The sequence below is a fragment of the Sapajus apella genome, unplaced genomic scaffold, assembly GCF_009761245.1.
Source record: "Sapajus apella isolate SASKATOON/1434 unplaced genomic scaffold, GSC_monkey_1.0 scaffold1355, whole genome shotgun sequence".
Classification (NCBI taxonomy): domain Eukaryota; kingdom Metazoa; phylum Chordata; class Mammalia; order Primates; family Cebidae; genus Sapajus; species Sapajus apella.
In genome coordinates this window covers 3,008-16,429 of record NW_022438281.1, presented here as the reverse complement: position 1 = coordinate 16,429, position 13,422 = coordinate 3,008, and the positions used below count along the sequence as shown (strand labels likewise).

Below are 13,422 nucleotides of genomic sequence, written 5' to 3'. Positions count from 1 at the left end.
ATTTCTTTAGACATTTAAGAACATAATGGCTATTAAAATTGCACGTAGAATTCTTTAGTTTTATTTATTTATTTTTATTTATTTATTTATTTATTTATTTTGAGGCAGAGTTTCGCTCTTGTTACCCAGGCTGGAGTGCAATGGCGCGATCTCGGCTCACCGCAACCTCCGCCTCCTGGGTTCAGGCAATTCTCCTGCCTCAGCCTCCTGAGTAGCTGGGATTACAGGCACGCGCCACCACGCCCAGCTAATTTTTTTTTTGTATTTTTAGTAGAGACGGGGTTTCACCATGTTGACCAGGATGGTCTCGATCTCTTGACCTCGTGATCCACCCGCCTCGGCCTCCCAAAGTGCTGGGATTACAGGCTTGAGCCACCGCGCCTGGCCTGCTTATTGTTAAGTATTATGTAAATAGCTTCTTTGTGTTGGGACTGTGCTGAATAATGGAGGTAGAAAATTAGACATGATTTTTATTATCAAGTATTTCAAAATTTATATAACTGCTTGAATATGTGACTTCGAAAGCATTCTATTCTCTGTGATTTATCATTATGCATTAGAGGTCAAAGTCATTTATAGAGTTTTCTCTAATGAAAATGGGCTATTCTTTGATGTGCATAGAGTTTGTGTACAATCCAGTGTGGCTCAGAAGAATGAAATGTATAAAAATCCAAGGTCAGCTGCTATAGCCTGTATGGCTTTTTGGTAATTATTTAACATCTCATATGGTATAGCCTTAGTGTCCTTGCATAAAAGATACATACATAGTGCTATGAGTCACGGTTGGCACATACAGTGTACTCAGTGAAACACATGCACATGTGTACGCACATGCACATACACACCCACAGTCTATAAAATGTATGTTCAGTACATATTTATTGAATCATTTGATGTTTTTAAAAGTAAATCCTAATTTGGATGTAGCTACTCATGCTTGATTTTCCAGTTTTTCCTTATGATCAAATGGCATGTATCTGTGAGGTAGCTGTGGGTTAGGACTGCAAACCAGGTCCTTAAACTATAGTAGTGCCTATTAAGGTGCTCAAACCACAAGGTGGTCTCATTGGCAACAGAAGCCATATTATTTAGATGGTTATTACAACCTATGCTACAAAATTCACATAGAGTAAGCAAACAAAATCAACTTGTAAATAGAAAGCAGGAAAGCCTTTGAAATTATAGTTGTATGTCTAAAAGCTAAAAAAATAATAAAGAAAGGAGAAAAATGTTAATTGGAAAATTTTCCAGTTGATCAAACTCTTTTATTTATACAGAATAATGAATTGGTAATGAAAAAATCCGCTGTCTTTAAAGATAAAGGCAAATAAGCAATTTCCTTGATAGGATATTAAATCTTTGAAGAGATCAGGTGAAAATACAACATTTCAATGCAATATTGAATCAGATAAAGTCAAAAATTTTCATTACTCTTTTCTCATAGGGACTGTTATCTTGTGGAGCCTGGGCTTGCTTTGATGAGTTTAACAGAATTGATTTGGAAGTACTTTCTGTGGTTGCTCAACAAATCCTTACTATCCAAAGAGGTAATGGACTAGTTTGTCTTTGCATTATGTGAAAATAAAAGAAATATGGGAGGTAATCAATGGCACAGCTCACATTCATATATGGTATTACTAAGTCATTTCATTCCTGATTACCTGCAGGTATTAATGCCGGTGCTGACATACTGATGTTTGAAGGAACTGAACTAAAACTTGACCCCACATGTGCTGTCTTTATAACAATGAACCCTGGGTATGCCGGGCGATCAGAACTGCCAGATAACCTGAAGGTATGGAGGGAGTAGTTATGTAATCTATTTCCTTTCTGTAATTTATAAAGTTAATATATGAAAAGGGCTGGGCATGCTGGCTCACACCTATAATCCTAGCCCTTTGAGAGGACGAGGTGGGAGGATCACTTGAACTCAGGCGTTTGAGACCAGCCTGGGCATAGTGAGACCTTGTCTTTTAACAAAAAAGAAAGAAAAAATATTTTAAAAGTGTGCATGTCTGTGTGTGTGTGTAAGTGTAAAGAATATGCTGTCCTTGAGTTTATGTAAAATATTTTTTAGCTATTAAAATATTTTAGAAAATTATTTTAGAAAATAATTTTTAAAGCTTTGCTTATCTTTACAAAGTATATACACACCAGGAGCAATTTCCAAAATACTTATTTTTAAAATAGTGCTAATTATGAAAAATTTAAAAATATACTAAGGATGTACCCACTCTACTCCTTACTATATACTGTATCCTGCTAATTTTAAGAGCCTCTTTCACAATGTTGGAAGCACACTATTGTGTATGCTGGGTGGGTTTTTTTCATGTTAATATTATGGCATGAGCTTGTTCCCATCTTTATAAGCATAATTCAAAGTGTTAGTGAATTTACTGAACTGTATCTTACTTTTGGACATTCAGTTAGCCTTCAGTTTTCTTGCATTATAAATAAAATCACAATGAATAGTTTTTACTGAAGGCTTTTCTCTACTTTGAAATATTTCTTTAATGGAGTCATAGGACTAAGATATATGTTGCTAAATTGTGCTCCAAGACAGGTTGAAATGATTTTCATCCCAGTTTTCATTGACACCCAGCATTAATTTTTTTAATGAGAAAGAACAAAACAGTTTCTTGAATTGACCAGACTTTACTTTAAAAAAAAAAAAAGTTTTCTTTATTAGTAAAATATGAAATTTTCCCCATTTTTTTGCCATTTTATATCCTTTTCTGATGAATTGCAAATTTATGGCACATATACAGAGAGCAATGTTGAGGAATAATGCAGTAATATTGTGGATCCAAAACCAAATATCCTGACTAAATCCTACATTATGTCCACATATCACATGCTTCCCAGTCTAAATAAGCAGTTTTTCTTTTCCACACACACACACACACAAAAACCATGATATGACTAATTGCTGCCAAGTGTTTTTATATTTCCATTTCATGCCCCTTTATATGTTAAGTCTTATGTTTTAGTATTTTGCCTTAGTGAAGAAAGACTTGATTAACAAATGAAAAATGATAAATCCTCTTCTATCTAAGAAGCATTTTACAAGTTTTCTTTGGGATTTTCTTTTGGAAAGTTTTTTTGGTAGAAGTTCTTTTATTTGTTCACAATGTTATTCTTTTAGGTAGGATCAATCTGAATACATAAATTTGCAAAGGTAGGAAAGGCAAATATCTGTGAGTAGCTTGTTATAGAAAGCTGGGAGCCATTATTGGTTGAATGTATTCATACCCTCTGCAGACTTTTCCACAGTTTTATTTACTGTGCAAGTTGAAACATTGCTAAGATATTCACCTGGTAGTTCTTGGCACTAATGTATTTTCTTTCTACATGAGGCCAAAATCTGTTCTCAGATTCTGATAATTTTTCCTATTGTGCAGCCTTCTTAGTTCAAGCTTCTACAAAGCATCTGTTTTCAGGTATCTGTGGAAATACCTAACAAGACTGAAATGAAAGCATTGCATATTCCTAAAAAAACATAATAATAATAATAGCCTGATGGAGTCCAGAAAGTATCATTACCAGTCTTCAGAATCATTCTCAAAAACTCCCTCTTCTTTAGCACATGATTCAGTCACCAAGCCCAAGGTTTCTGTTTCACATAAACCCTATAATCCCTGCTGTACTGGCCTGGTCCCCCTGCCACACCTTGCTGCTCCCTGCCTCTGTCTTCTCCTGTGAGTCTTGTTGCAATAGTTTGCTTGTCATCAATTTCTTCTCTATTGAAAATCACTATAATGAATTCCCCATTACAGTGCTATCATTGTTATCTATCAAAAGAAATCTAATCATATAATCTTCAACTTTAAAAAACTGCTGGGCTCTTCTTCTTTGCCCATGGGCTAAAGTTCAGATTTCTTAGTACAGTCTACAAGAGCCTTGGCATGAGGACTCAGTTGCATCTGTCCTGCCATTTCCCTGTATCTGTCTGTTAAACTGGGCCACACTAGCCTCTGGGAGTCCCTTGCTTTTCTGCATGCTGTTTTCTTTCTCTCAAGTGGCCTGCTAGGCCACCACTTTCCTGTCTGACAAATTCATACTCATCCTTTAAACTAGCAGAGAACACTACACGTACACAGTTCATATCTGACCTCCTGGGTGAACTCCCTGGACTTGGCTGAGGTTTATAGCTGGATCCTATCATGTGCATGTCCACGGGTTCTTCAGAAACTCCTCCATTAGTTATCTCTACTTGTAATTCTTCAGGGACTCCTCCATTAAGTATCTCTACTTGTAATTTCTGAGGTTTCAGTGATGGATTCTGTTTCTCCAGTTGTCATTGCCCTCTCTCTGCCTAGATCTCTGTTGTGAATTCTGTGTAAACTTCGCTGTTGAAGAGCTCTCACTCTGCCAGGAGGGTATGTAGGGCAGGACTTAAATAGCTTCAGTGTGGCCCTTCTTTGTCGTGTACCACTCATAAATCCTTTGTCCCAGCAAACCATGGGTATTAATTCTGCTACCACAGATCACTATCCTTTTTCAGTCATTAGTCAGGCTCCAGTCCATATCTCCCAAAATGCAGGAATAGCTACCAAGCTCTCATGAAACTTGAATGTAGTGAGGAGGTTTATGGGAACTCAGCAAAACAACAGCTCCCTTCAAAGGAAATATTTTCACAACTCCTTCCTCTTTCTTTTCTCTCTCAAATATTTTGTGCTATACAAGTAGATGAGAGGGTTCAAGGTTGTAGACATTTCTCTTGTAAATTTTGTGCATTGAAATGATTGTACTCGCATTAGTAACTGATGTATCATATCATGCAGAAAGAGTCCCATTTTGACATCCCGTTACATTTAGACAAAACCTACATAATAAAGCAATTTCTTAAATACATCTTCACTTTAGAGAAGCTGTACTTTAGATTTAAACTATTCTGAAGAATTAGTACTTAATGATCATTTTAGAATAGTTTGTTAGAAGCCATGGCAAAATAGACACATTCTAGATCTCCTAATGTCACAGAGCCAATACAGTGATACATAGCTTTCCAGAGGATATGTAGGATGAAACACTAATAGTATTGAGGGAAAAAAAAAACAAAATAGATCCTAAATCATCCATTTCATTCGATTAAAATAAAGCTTGTTCCTGAACAGATCAAAATATTTTTAAAAATCAATTCGCAGTCTCTTAAAAATAAATGGTAAGAAGTTATTGCTTTAATTTTTTTATTGTACCAACAAGCAGTCTTTTGAAAGCATGCTCCAGGAAGTTTATACATTTCCTTATGTACTACCCTCCTTCTTCGATCAATAGAGCAGAAGCAACAGAAAAACTATTCTTGATCATTTATTTTTGCTGAGATAAACATGAAGATTATATTCACATGTATTACATGCACTGGAATTGACTCAAGTCTTGACATGTACCCTGTTTGTTTTCACACTCGGCAAACTATATCATTGGTTAAGCTAGAATCCAATTTAATTTTTTTTGACAAAGCACTAAATTATCTTCAAACTTACTACTATTACCAACAAATTATTTCTGGTACATCAAAAATCAAACCACATTATATCTGTATGTTGTACAACCTGTTTGAGAATCACTGATTTAGGCTTGAAAAAATGTTTCGATCAGGTTGCTTTTCATTGTGTTAAGTATTATTGTTTAATAGTTGGTAGAGGATGCCTAATAAATGGAATATCATGATACTCCTTGACACTTCTTTACTTCACTTTATTTTTTGTTCTGTTAGTCAGAAATATGTCTGCTTCATCATTTTCACAATCATATTGCTAACAGTGCTAAGAGGTGAATAGGATATTTGTGAAATACCTAGGATGGTCAGAGGGAAACCCACAACACACAGTCCTGGTTGTTGACCCCAAACTAGTAGTAATTTGTGCTATTGTAGAAAGACTATCACTCTATCCTAGCCATTGACTGGCTGACCGATTTGCTAATTCAGTCATTCTCTCTTTTATTCATTAAAAAAGCAGTTGTTGAGAACATACCCCTTTAAAGAGATACCACCTGTGTAGCAATTCTCATGCTTTTTTTCCATCACGTGTGGAGTAGTTAGAACATTTATTTGCTTAAGCTTTTCGATTTCAAGTTATTTGCTCGAGTTATATTTTTTTAAACATTTTACTCTTTCCATTCTCTAACGGTAACCTTACTGACAAAATAGTGGCACTAAGGCCTCTAACTACTAACTGACACAACACATTAGAAGAATCTTACTTGATATAAATCTTCGATCTGTTCTCAGCTTGGAAGAGTCATAATAGATCATTTAAGCAAGACGTTTTATTTTCTATTTACTTTGAGTTTTTGGTAATTCAACTAATTCCCAGAATGCATTTATGAACTATCTGACTATGATTGTCAATCACTAGAAGAGGTTCTTTTTTCCCCTAGAATACTATTGTTTTACATATTTTGCACAAGAAAGTCATGTTTTAATACATGAGCTATTGAAGTGGGTCCTCATACATACTAATACTCTACACCTAAATTTTCTTACTTATTCTTTTAAAATATATGGTTTTCTATTTGCTTACCATCATATAACATCATATAACCTCAGTATTTTAAATGAGAAAATGTTATCTTTACAATTTCTAAAATTGATTTATCTCTAATAATTATTACTTATTTCTAGTTTTCTTTGTTATGCTTGCTAAAAGACTGACATTGTGACTTCAGATTCAAAAAAGTTAAGCGTATCTCAAAATGGATCATTTATCTAACACTAACATAATCGTGTTATTAGAGCTTACCTGGTAAATCCTAGATTATATAATTAAGTAGACCCTGTACAACCTCCCTTGAAGCCCAGTCTCCCAACACGAAGACACTCAGCAGTCCAGATGAGAAACCCAGCTTTTGAACATCCTGGGAGAGTCTGAGGTTCTGTAACATGTTGCTTCCCATGAGGAATATAATGTAATTGAAATTGAACACATAGATGAAAAAGAATTGATACAAAAAGCTAATGATATATTTACTATATAACCACAACTGGAAATTTATTTTTAAAGTTGCTTTTTATTTATATGATTTGAACATTAAAATTTATTTTTTCAGAAGACAGAAATTCATCTATTTACTTTTTAAACTTCCGGGTCAACGATTTTTTTATTGAGTTGTGATTGACAAACATCACACATATTTAAGGTATATAATGTGATGTTTTGATATACATATACATTGCGTAACAGTATCACTAATCAAGCTAATCAACTTATCCACCACCTCACATATATACTTCTCCTGTTTTCTGTTAGTAACACTTATGATCTACTCTCTTAGCAAATTTCAAGAATATAATACATTATTATTAATAGAATATGAACATTAAAATTTAATACTATTGTAGAAAATGTATAAAGCCATAACATGAAATAAAGAGCATGATTATCTTTATGATGGTCTTTTTATTTTAATTTTCTGACCTCTTTATTATTGCCTTTTAAATTTTTCTTAATTGACATATAATTATATATATTTATGGAGTAGAGAGTGATACTTTGATACATGTAAACCATGTATAATGATCAAATTAGGGTATAGTGTATCAACTCAAATATTTATCATTTCTTTGTGTTGGAAACATTCAAATTCTTCTCTTTTAGCTATTTAAAAATATAGAATAAATTATTTTTAACTATAATCACCTCACAGTGCTACAGAGCACTAGAATTTATTCTTTTATATACCTAAAATTTTGTATTTGTTAACCAGCCTCTCCTGATTGCCCCACCTCACCTTTCCCAGCCTCTAGTTACCACCATTTTATTCTTTACTTCTATGAGATAAACTTTTTTAGCTTCCACATATTAGTGAGAACCTGTGGTATTTATCTTTCCCAGCCTGGCTTATTTTACAATGATTCTTTAAAAAGTACCTTTTCTACATACCCATAGGCTCTCTTTCGGACGGTAGCAATGATGGTGCCTGACTATGCTATGATTGCTGAAATAGTCCTGTACTCCTGTGGGTTTGTTACTGCTCGGCCGCTGTCGGTAAAAATTGTGGCTACATATCGCTTGTGTTCAGAGCAGTTGTCATCTCAGCATCACTACGACTATGGAATGAGAGCCGTGAAGTCAGTGCTTACTGCTGCTGGGAATCTGAAGGTAGAGAACACAAATATTTCTTACTTGTCAATTTCCTGTTTGTAAATTTTCAGCCTAATGGGCCTTCACAGAGTTCTCGTAACTTGTTGGTTTCATTAATTGATTGAAAAAATCAATTTTTACACCAAAAATGTATTATTTTATACACATGAAAAATGAAATTTTATAATGATTTGTAAAATCTTACATATGTAATTCTTAGTGATTTGAGTTTTGTTTCATTAACAGGATACTACCAAGGAATAAAATTGCTTACTCCTGAGAAATGTTTTGAGTGCTCTCAGTCTATATAAACAAATACAGCATTAAAGGAAATAAGTATAATTAATAAATATACACAAAAGACCCTAAACATTGTATCTTATTATAATTACACAATTGCAGCCAACTGTGGACTAGCAGTAATAGATTTGTAGTATGATGTTTACCTTCAAAATGGTCTAAATTGAAACTGTAATATGTGAAAACCCAAATACTTTAAGCTTTGGTTGACTTTTCATTGTAAGTATTTTGTAGAACCATGAAATGTAACTGTACATTAGTTAGTTCTTTATGAAATCACGATAGGGTTTGCTTAGTAGCAGAATGCAAAATGTGACTTTGGAGTTTGCAAAATTTTCACATTCATGATTTGTAGAAGATACAGATTTTAAATTATATCCTATGTGATTAAGAACAATAGCATGCATTTTATATTCCATAGTAATGTTATCAAGAATTCTGATATATAGTGTTGATATTCTATTTCACATTAGCCTGACGTAACTTCAAGTCATTGTTTTTTGTAATAAAAGAGACTAGAAACAACAATTTGTATCACGTTGGCATGTCAGGATTAGACTGTGGTCAGATAAAGGGAACGATAATGCATTGTCCTAGTGTATGTCATCACTGAAATCTTGACTATGGAATTGAGCGATTAAAGTTACGCAGCAAATGAATCCTGCAAATGAATCCTATCATTCTTTGTTAAAGGTAATACAGATTGTCAATGTTTTGGCCTGAGTATTTTGAAGTTTGTTTCTATTATAGCAAGAAACAATTTGAACATTTGCTTCAAAATAACAGCCTCTCAAAGAACAAAAGAGACTTCTGACACTTCATAATTTATATGCAGTTAGATTGATTGAAAAACAAAATCCAGATGATCAGGACATGCTCTGAAATCAGAAGACTGATTCTTCCAGGCATCATATACTTTGTGAGGCTGAAGCTAATTAAGTAGGAACATGGCATTTATTAGGCAGAGAGATTCTAGAGAAAAGGGAGAGGGTTCTAGAAAATTATATGCATGGTGGTAGAAGAAGCTTTGGAGTGAGATGTTGATTAATGTATTAAAGTTGGAAGAAATAATTCTGAGATTGGATTTTTGTTAATTCATATGAACATTATTATAGGTATGAGTAACATATTCAGAGTTCAGCTAGACTTGTAAACTTTGGGTACACCATAAGTGTTTGGGAATTTAATGTGAGTTCTTTTTTTTAAATTAATTAATTAATTTTGAGACAGAGTCTTGCTCTGTTGCCATGCTGGAGCGCAATGAAACGATCTTGGCTCACTGCAACTTCCACCTCCCGGATTCAAGCGATTCTCCTGCCTCAGTCTCCCAAGGAGCTGGAACTGCAGGCGGGTGCTGCCACACCCAGCTAATTTTTGTATTTTTAGTAGAGACGGGGTTTCACCACATTGGCCAGGATGGTCTTGATCTCTTGACCATGTGATCCATCCATCTCAGCCTCCCAAAGTGCTGGGATAATAGGCATGAGCCACTGTGCCCAGCGGAGTTTCCTTAAGCACAATTTATTAAACTAACTTAGCAGATGACCAGCCCTCTCCACTCTCTCTGTGAATGAAACTTGCTAACACATGGCATTCTGGGCGTGCAGCCAGCAGCATCCTCTGCTCTGCCCTTCCACTTCGGCTTCTGTCAGATGAGCTGCATTCCTTACTCAGAGCTGGTTTGCTTGTTCTTGAACCTTTTTGAAGCCACTTGGACATGTTGCTGTTAGTATGTCATCTAACTGTGTGATGGGGAAACTGATGATACAAGCACAAAAAGAGGATTTTTTTTTCTGTGAAAACTAAATTCATGTTTAAGAAAGATTCAGTAAAGATGAAATGCTAAAATTTTGACTTTGACTAAGATGTGGATATGTGTGTAAAACTGAAGACAAATTTTAAAACTTATCAGGATGATATACTTAAATTGTATTACAATGATTTTTGAAGAGCATTAGCCCCTTTAAAAAACAAAAACAGAACACAGCAAGATAGAGTAGATGATGTGTTGTGGATGTAGCTTTTGGAAAAAGGTGGGGAGCTGGGGAGAGACAGCAAGGGGAGAGACACCAGATGTAGGTGATGGGGGGGAGGGCAGCAAATCACACTGCCACGTGTGTACCTATGCAACAATCTTGCATGTTCTTCACATGTACCCCAAAACCTAAAATGCAATAAAATAAATAAATGGGGAAAAAAAAGGTGCATAACTCTATGCTCAGACAAAAGGCCTTGGCATCAGAATATGGCAAATGAGTGAATGTTTATATGTTTTAAATTTTAATGCATCTTTCCAAAATGATTGCTCACTATTAGTAATTTTCATTTGACCAATCTACTGCTAGTTGTGAATACATACAAGAGAACAAGCAAGCTCTACCCAATACAAGGGACAGCAGCTGCCAAACTGTATTTAATTCATGTTAATATCTCTTTAGCATAGCTGTGAAAGGGAAATAGTTAAAATGTTTTTATTATAAACTAGTAAAAAAATGCAACAAGTTTAAATGTCAGTTTCTAAAATTAATAATCCAATATAATGAAAGAGCAACATTTTTGCATTTGTTTAAATTGTGTACAGTGTCTGTATGTATGTGTTTGAACACGAAGGGGGTGGGTGCTGTTAGCAGATGCAGATATCATCATGAGTGTGTTTTTTTTTTTAGCTGAAATATCCAAATGAAAATGAAGAAATTTTGCTGCTTAGGTCTATCATTGATGTAAATCTGCCAAAATTTTTATCCCATGATTTACCACTCTTTGAGGTAAGAAGATTCATTATCCCAGTGTATCAGAACTCTCATAATAATGAATTTATCAAACGTCTAAGGTTGTGAAGCTCCTACTATGGAAAACAACAACACAGTACAGAGAAACATGGATAATTCCATGTTTTATTTGAAGTATGGTTAGCTAGCTTTGTCACTTTGATAATTTTCAACAACTTGGGATTTTTAAATAGTACTTTAAAGTTTGTTACTGCAGAATATAATGAGCACACAAAAGTTACAAAATATTTGCTTATAAATTCCACTAGAATGTAGGCTCCATAAAGAAAAATAATTGACCTAACTCACCACTGAATCCCTAGCACAATATAGATATAGTAATGTCTGTTCAACATGGTAAATGTTGGGTCAACTGATGACTGAAGAAATAAAATATATAAATATGTTAATTTCCTTAAAAGAATGAGATGACTTTTATGAAATTTTCATGATAACATAAGAACTAAGCTTTATCTTGTTATAATTTAAGATAAGGTTATGGTTAATTGAGAGTAAGTATTAAAATAATGGTTAAAGTTTTCATAATATTATTCGGTGTCATTCTTTTCCTCTTCCCCATACCAGGTAGAAGTCAGAAGGGTAATGAGGTCCTTCTAAATCTTAGATGTTGGACTAATTTGCCCTGTCTTGAAATTCAGGCAGTTTGCTTGCAGTATGCTACATATTTCCAGATTCAGGGGTCTAGTTTCATTCTTCTGCGTATAGTTATCTAGTTTTCCCAGCACTGAAGATACTGTTATGTCATGGGGAAGGGAAGAGGAGATGCTGATGCTAGTATTGTCCAGTGTCATTGGCTACTGATGGCAAACATGTCTCATCATTCTGAAAAGAGCTGTACTTAATATTTGTGTTGAGCTTTACTTAGTATTTAGAGTTAACATGTAGGTATATTACGGAGCAAATCAACAAGGAAAGAGTTCAAATTTTCTCCCTAAAGTTTTCCCTCTATTTGTTCAGTACTAGTGCACTAAACATTTTCTAGGAGTAAAAGCTACATTTATTTTCAGAATATGGAAATACACTTTGCTAGATGTGTTGTCATGCAGTCATATATTAATTCAGTGAGCATGTATTAAGCAGTGTTTCTCAACTGGAGCATAAATTAGCATTTCCAGTTGGGACCATTTCTTTATTACATTTTTTTTTTTTTTTTTGCAAGGCTGCCCCATGCGTGCAGGGCATTTGGAATCCCTTCCCCTACTTTCCCGATGACCTGTGCAGATACCTAAAGACGTCTTTCATAGTGGCAAGCAGAAGAATGCCTTTACATATTTTAAACTCTCTACATGGTAGGAGAGTGAGGGAGTGAGGGGTCCTGGTCTTGTGTGAGAGCTCTGATATGGCAAATATGTTCTGGGGTTGTCTGCTGCTTTCAGGGTTATATATAAACCATTTAAACAATCTGAAAAGAGATTTTGGTTAATTAACAAATGCTATGCCCCTAATATGGACCAGGTACCATTCTGAGTGCTTTACAAATTGTAATTTATTTAATGTTCCAAATGACCCAGTGGGGTAGGTGCTATCATTATTTCTGTTTTATAGATGATGTAGCTAAGGCACAAAGATGATAAGTCAATTATATTCATGGCAAACACACAAGGGAGCTGGGATTCTAACCCAGAGAGCTGTTAGCCACTCTGCTGCATTGCCTTTTTGTCTCCTTTGCCCCAAGGAAACTTACTGCTTTGATAAACTGGGATAAATTTCTTCATAAGAGCATTTAAAGAATTAAATGTAGGGGTAATTAAACTGGTAACGCATAAATTCTAAAGTACGACTTGAGTATATGCTTTCACATTAAGCACTTCTAAAATTTCACTTTTACCTTCAGACTAAAAAGAATCATCATTTCTAATATAAGTTGCAATAATATTTATAAAGTAACCTTACCAGTTTATAAAGGTAAGCTCTTTAAACCTTGCAATTAACTTTATATATTCATATATACTAAATACAAAGTTATAATCCTTTCCAAGTATACATTATATGATTGTACTAGTAGTGTCCTAAGTTTACCATTAAAAGTATCACAAACTTAAGGCATAAGACAGCTTATTTATTCTCTCGCAGTTCTGGAAGCTAGAAGTCCAAAATCAAAGTGTGAGGAGGCCATGCTCCCTCTGAAGGCTCTAGCAAAGAATCCTTCCTTGCTCCTTCCTAGCTTCTGGTGGCTCCCTGAAATCTTGGATATTGGTTGGCTTGTACCTGCTTCACTGCACTCTCCACCTCCATCATCACATGGC

The 13,422-nt window shown here is 34.7% G+C and overlaps 1 protein-coding gene across 1 annotated transcript; it reads left to right on the top strand.

Annotated features, from left to right (window-relative positions):
- The first annotated feature begins 932 nt into the window (after positions 1-932).
- On the top strand, positions 933-13,051 carry LOC116546760 (dynein heavy chain 7, axonemal-like). The gene is made up of 4 exons (XM_032272929.1): positions 933-1,547; positions 1,668-1,795; positions 7,893-8,105; positions 11,054-13,051. Exons 2-4 carry the CDS (start codon positions 1,694-1,696, stop codon positions 11,222-11,224), a joined length of 486 nt encoding a protein of 161 aa, XP_032128820.1. The 5' UTR covers positions 933-1,547; positions 1,668-1,693; the 3' UTR covers positions 11,225-13,051.
- The last annotated feature ends 371 nt before the right edge of the window (positions 13,052-13,422 follow it).

Excerpts from the sequence above, each read along its gene's own strand:
- LOC116546760 (XM_032272929.1), top strand. The coding sequence starts at position 1,694 with ATGTTTGAAGGAACTGAACTAAAACTTGACCCCACATGTGCTGTCTTT. Across the intron at positions 1,796-7,892 it reads AACTGCCAGATAACCTGAAG|GCTCTCTTTCGGACGGTAGC; the intron begins GTATGGAGGGAG and ends ACATACCCATAG. Across the intron at positions 8,106-11,053 it reads CTGCTGCTGGGAATCTGAAG|CTGAAATATCCAAATGAAAA; the intron begins GTAGAGAACACA and ends TTTTTTTTTTAG.